This window comes from Solanum tuberosum, unplaced genomic scaffold, assembly GCF_000226075.1.
Source record: "Solanum tuberosum cultivar DM 1-3 516 R44 unplaced genomic scaffold, SolTub_3.0 scf00750, whole genome shotgun sequence".
NCBI classification, from domain to species: Eukaryota; Viridiplantae; Streptophyta; class Magnoliopsida; order Solanales; family Solanaceae; genus Solanum; species Solanum tuberosum.
In genome coordinates this window covers 68,397-73,622 of record NW_006239666.1, presented here as the reverse complement: position 1 = coordinate 73,622, position 5,226 = coordinate 68,397, and the positions used below count along the sequence as shown (strand labels likewise).

Genomic DNA, 5,226 nt, shown 5'->3' with positions numbered 1-5,226 from the left:
GCATTACAATAGGCTGGTATCGCAATGTTGTCATTGTTAGATAGTAAAACTCCCTGCCCTGGCTCTTTTTACAGATACCTGACTATTCTAATTGCTGCTTCCATATGAGAATGTTTAGGAGCTTGTAAATATTGACTCAGAGTCTGTACACAAAAGCATATATCAGGTCTGGTCATAGTAATGTACAAAAGTTTACCTATGAGTTTCTGATAAGCTCCTTGATCAGCCATAGGCTCTGCTTGAGCTTTGATCACATGATCATCATATTCCTTTGATGTTAACTTTATATTTGCATCCATAGGAGTCATTGCCGGCTTTGCAGCCCCCAAACCAACTTCAGAAATCAATTCTAATGCATACTTCCTTTGATGCATTAGAATACCTTCCTTTGATCTAGCAAACTCAATACCAAGGAAATATTTTAACTCTCCTAAGTCCTTCATTTTGAACGCTTGTTGTAGGTACCCTTTGGTCTCATTGATTAACTTCACACTATCTCCTGTGATGAGCATATCATCCACATATACAAGAACAATTGTCATGCCTTCTGTACTCTTTTTAGTAAACAACGAATGATCATATTGGCTTTGTTGAAATCGGAACTTAAGAAGTGCCTTAGTTAGCTTAGCATTCCATTGCCTAGGAGCTTGTTTCAATCCATACAAGGATTTCTTGAGTCTGCAGACTGTCTTAGTCTCCCCCTGACTCTGAAAACCTTGTGGTAAATCCATGTAAATCACATCAAATAGGTCACCTTGTAAAAAGGCATTAAACACATCCATTTGATAGATATGCCACTGTCTTGTTGCTGCATTAGCAAGTACTGATCTAACGGTTTTCATCTTCACCACTGGAGAGAAAGTTTCTTGATAATCAATCCCTTCTTTCTGACTATACCCCTTGGCTACCAATCTAGCTTTAAACCTTTCCACTTCACCATCAGCTTTGTACTTTATTTTGTAAATCCACCTGCACCCAATGGGTTTTTTCCCTTCAGGCAGAGACACTACCTCCCAAGTGTTGTTTTGTTGTAATGCACTAACTTCTTCTTTCATAGCTTCCACCCATCTAGGATCTGTAATGGCCTCATAATAAGTTTTAGGTTCTGTGGAAGCTGAAATGGATGCAACAAAAGCTTGGTATCTTGGTGCCAAATGAGCATAAGCAACATATCTAGACATAGGATAGTCTACTGTGTCATTCACACTTAGTGAAACAAAATCTTTTAACCAGATAGGAGGGTTTCTATCCCTAGCAGATCTCCTGGTACCCCTATCAGGTGTCATAGAAACTTCCACTTGTCTATTCTCTTCTGACGGTGTGTTATGAACTTCAGGTGTTGTTTCTTTATGTGTCACAATAACTTCAGCCATATCATTCATACCATACTCACTAACACATGGAACAAACAGTTTGTTATCTGACCCACTGGTGTAGTTTTTGAAAGGAAAGATATCTTCTCTAAATATAACATCCCAGATCTTGGCTTCAATTTATCATGTTCTTGTATTACCTTAGCAAAGCAGAGACATCCAATGACTTTTAAATGTGAAAGACAAGGCTTCTTGTTGTAGAACCTCTCATATGGAGATCTGTTCTGTAAAACTGAGCTAGGTAGCCTGTTTATTATATGTACTGCAGCTAATACACACAGACCCCACAAGTTAATAGGTATATCCGCTTGAAACCTTAGAGCCCTTGTTACTTCTAGTAGATGCCTGTGTTTTCTCTCAGCTACTCCATTTTGCTGAGGAGTATAGGCACAACTAGTTTGATGCACTATGCCAAACCTCTTAAACACATCTTTACACACTGTATTTACAAACTCAGTTCCATTATCCGATCTTATGACCTTAACACACCTACCAAACTGAGTCTTAGCATACATAACGAACTGTTTAATGACCACACACACATCAGACTTCAACTTTAACAAGTATACCCAAGTTAACCTTGAAAAATCATCCACTATAGTGAGAAAAACCTATTACCATCAAATGTAGGCACTTTGTACAAGATCAAAGCATGCTGAAGTTTGTATACTACTTGTAGGAAACGTATTTCTAACTTGTTTTGCATAAGGACACACAGTACAATTATTCAATATATTTGCTATACTTTCAGTCTTAACTGATATAAGTTGGTTCAAGGACCTTGAAGAAGCATGTCCGAGCCTTTTATGCCACAACTCCACATCTGTATTCTCCTCATGTACATGACTTTCTTTTACAGCAAAACTACATCCACTGTTTTGAGACTGCTGCAACTTTGTACTTCCAGTCAGAATATACAGTCCATTTTCCTCTCTACCAATCTCCCTCACCCTTCCATTGGAGAGATCCTGAAAGAGGCAAAAATTAGGAAAGAAACTTACTGAGCATCCTAACTCTTTTGTTAGCTTTGACACAGACATTAAATTGAACTTGAACTGTGGAACATGCAACACATTAGTCAAAGATGTTCTTGGAGTAATATTACTAGATCCAACATGAGCAACTTTAGCAACAGCTCCGTTAGGTAAATACACTTCTCTAGACACTATAACAGGTTTATCTAACAAGTTGACATCTGCTACCATATGATTGGTAGCTCCAGTGTCAATTATCCACTTCTGTATGTGTTTAACAGAATCATCAGGTTGATTAATACCTGCTACATTTGCTGAAGACACAGAGTTTGCAGTTGCACAAGGATTGTTGTCACTCATATTCTTCAACAGGTTCACAATCTGACCATATTGCTCTTTAGTAAAAGGATACAATCCCACTTCAGATTCTCTGTTCTGTGAAAGAGAGTCAAATTTATATGTTATTCCTTTCCCTTTGTAGTCTGCCTTACTTCCTTCAGCCACATTCTCAAATGCTTCACCCATTATATCACACTGTTTAGAATCTGGGAACCGATTACCGGTAATCACATTGTGAGCCCTTGCACTCGAGGTGTAACTATTATTCACTGCTTGTACTTCTTTCTTCTTGAACTTGTTATAATCAGATGGATATCCTACTAGTTTGTAACATACTTCCTTGGTGTGTCCTTTCATTCTACAAAACTCACATTGTACATTGTAATTCTTCTTGTATCTCGTAAACCCATTCCTTGTAACCATAGCCATATCAAAACTATTACCTCCTGATGCAGGGTTAGCACCCAAGACTCCAGAATTTGCACTTATAGACTTTTGTCCTTCATCACTTATTATCATTCCATACGCCCGATTAACAGAGGGCATCGGACACATGAGCAAGATCTGACTTCTTGCTTGATTATAAGATTCATTAAGCCCCATGAGAAACTGAAACAATTTTAATTTCTGCAAATGTACTACAAATCCTTTGGATTTTTCACAGTTACACCCAGGACTTGGGACAAGAGCTTCAAACTCTTCCCACAGATTTTTCAATCTAGAAAAATATGTAGAAACTGTAGCAGTACCTTGAGTCAACATAGCAATTTCTTTGTGCAAATTGAAGGTTCTTGATCCATCAACCTTGTTAAATCTTTCATAAAGATCATCCCATACTTCTTGCGCCTGTGAGGCATACATTATACCTCCTAACAGACTTTTTTCCACTGAATTCATCAGCCAAGACAACACCACCGCATTCACTCTCTCCCAGTGATTCCACATCTGTTCTGGAAACACTTCTTTTTTACACGAACCATCAACCATTCCCAACTTATTCCTTCCAAGCAAGGCTACTCTCATTGATCTATACCAAATCGAGAAATTTTCAACTCCAGTTAACTGAAACGAAATGATCTGTGTACCACTTACATCAGTCGGAGAAAGGAACAGAGGATGATTGTAGTCAATTCCAGTAGTCTTCTGTCCAGATTCAATTGTATGTGGCTGTGTCGACTGTTCTCCATCCACTGCCATTGAAGCTTGATATGTTGATCAACCCTTCCAACCAGTTTAACTAATTGTTGTGGGCTCTGATACCATGAAATTGTATGAAGAAACTTAACAAGAATGAATTCAACTACAATGAAGAGAAGAGAAGAAAAGATAAGAGAAGAGATTAGAATAAAGAAGAAACAGATTTTAAACTCTGGTTACTTTCATTTTTTTTTTTTTTTTCAATCATACAAGAAGATTATGACTAGTTATATAGACCTACTAACTACACTTGATTCTAACTAACTACACTAGTTTAACTAACTGTACCGTTACCTAACTAACCTTTTAACTAACTTTTAATATTTCACACTATCCTTGAGACTTTTAAGTTATTCCTTCAATAAGAACCTCCGTAATGAGTTGGGAAAGTATTGTGTATAGTCCCACCATTTTTTAATAGCATATTTTTGCATTTATGAGCAAACTTTTAGGAATTACCCATCTTTCTTGTTTTTTTGTGTATATTGACCCATAGATCTGGTGCCTTGGAGCACTCAAAAAAATTCTGAAAAAACTTTATGAGGACCTCCGTAATGAGTTAGGCAAGCATTGTGTATAGTCCCACCATTTTTAAGGCATATTTTTGAATTTATGAGCCAACATTTAGGAATTACGTGGCTTTCTTGATTTTTCGTGTGTTAATATTAGCCCATGGATTTGGCGCGTTAGAGCACCCAAAAAGATTTTCTAATTTTTTTTTCTGAGAACCTCTGTAATGTGGTGGTGAAACATTGCATCTAGTCCCACCATTTTTAAGGCATATTTCGCATTTACTAGTCAATTTTTAGGAATTATGTAACTTTCTTGCTTTTTCATGTGCATTAGTCCATTGATATGGTGCCTTGGAGCACCCAAAAAAAATTCTAAAAAAAACTTTATGAGGACCTCCATAATTAGTTGGGGAAGCATTGCATATAGTCCCGCCATTTTAAGACATATTTTTGCATTTACGAACCAACTTATAGAAATTACACATCTTTCTTGATTTTGTGTGTGTATGGCCATGGATGTGGCACCTTGGAGTACACAAAGAAAATTCTGAAAAAAAATTATGAGGACCTCTGTAATGAGTTAGGGAAGCATTGCATAAGTCCCACCATTTTTAAGACATATTTTCACATTTACGAACTATTCTTTAGGAATTACGCAACTTTCTTGTTTTTCATGTGTATTAGATTAGCCCATAGATCTGGAGCCTTGGAGCACCCAAAAAAATTTTCTGAAAAAACTTTATGAGGACCTTCGTAATAAGTTGGGGAAGCATTGCGTATAGGCCCACCATTTTTAAGGCATATTATTCGCATTTACGAACCAATTTATAG

At 37.1% G+C, this 5,226-nt stretch overlaps 1 protein-coding gene across 1 annotated transcript; it reads right to left on the bottom strand.

Annotated features, from left to right (window-relative positions):
• Positions 1-1,689: 1,689 nt before the first annotated feature.
• Positions 1,690-4,046, bottom strand: LOC107059002 (uncharacterized). The gene is made up of 2 exons (XM_015305362.1): positions 2,650-4,046; positions 1,690-2,341 (listed from the first exon to the last, which is right to left on the bottom strand). Exons 1-2 carry the CDS (start codon positions 3,881-3,883, stop codon positions 2,307-2,309), a joined length of 1,269 nt encoding a protein of 422 aa, XP_015160848.1. The 5' UTR covers positions 3,884-4,046; the 3' UTR covers positions 1,690-2,306.
• Between the last annotated feature and the right edge of the window lie 1,180 nt (positions 4,047-5,226).

Coding starts and splice junctions, on each gene's coding strand:
- LOC107059002 (XM_015305362.1), bottom strand. CDS start 3,883: ATGGCAGTGGATGGAGAACAGTCGACACAGCCACATACAATTGAATCT. Junction 2,342..2,649: donor GTCTTCAGCAAATGTAGCAG/GTATTAATCAAC, acceptor TGCCTCTTTCAG/GATCTCTCCAATGGAAGGGT.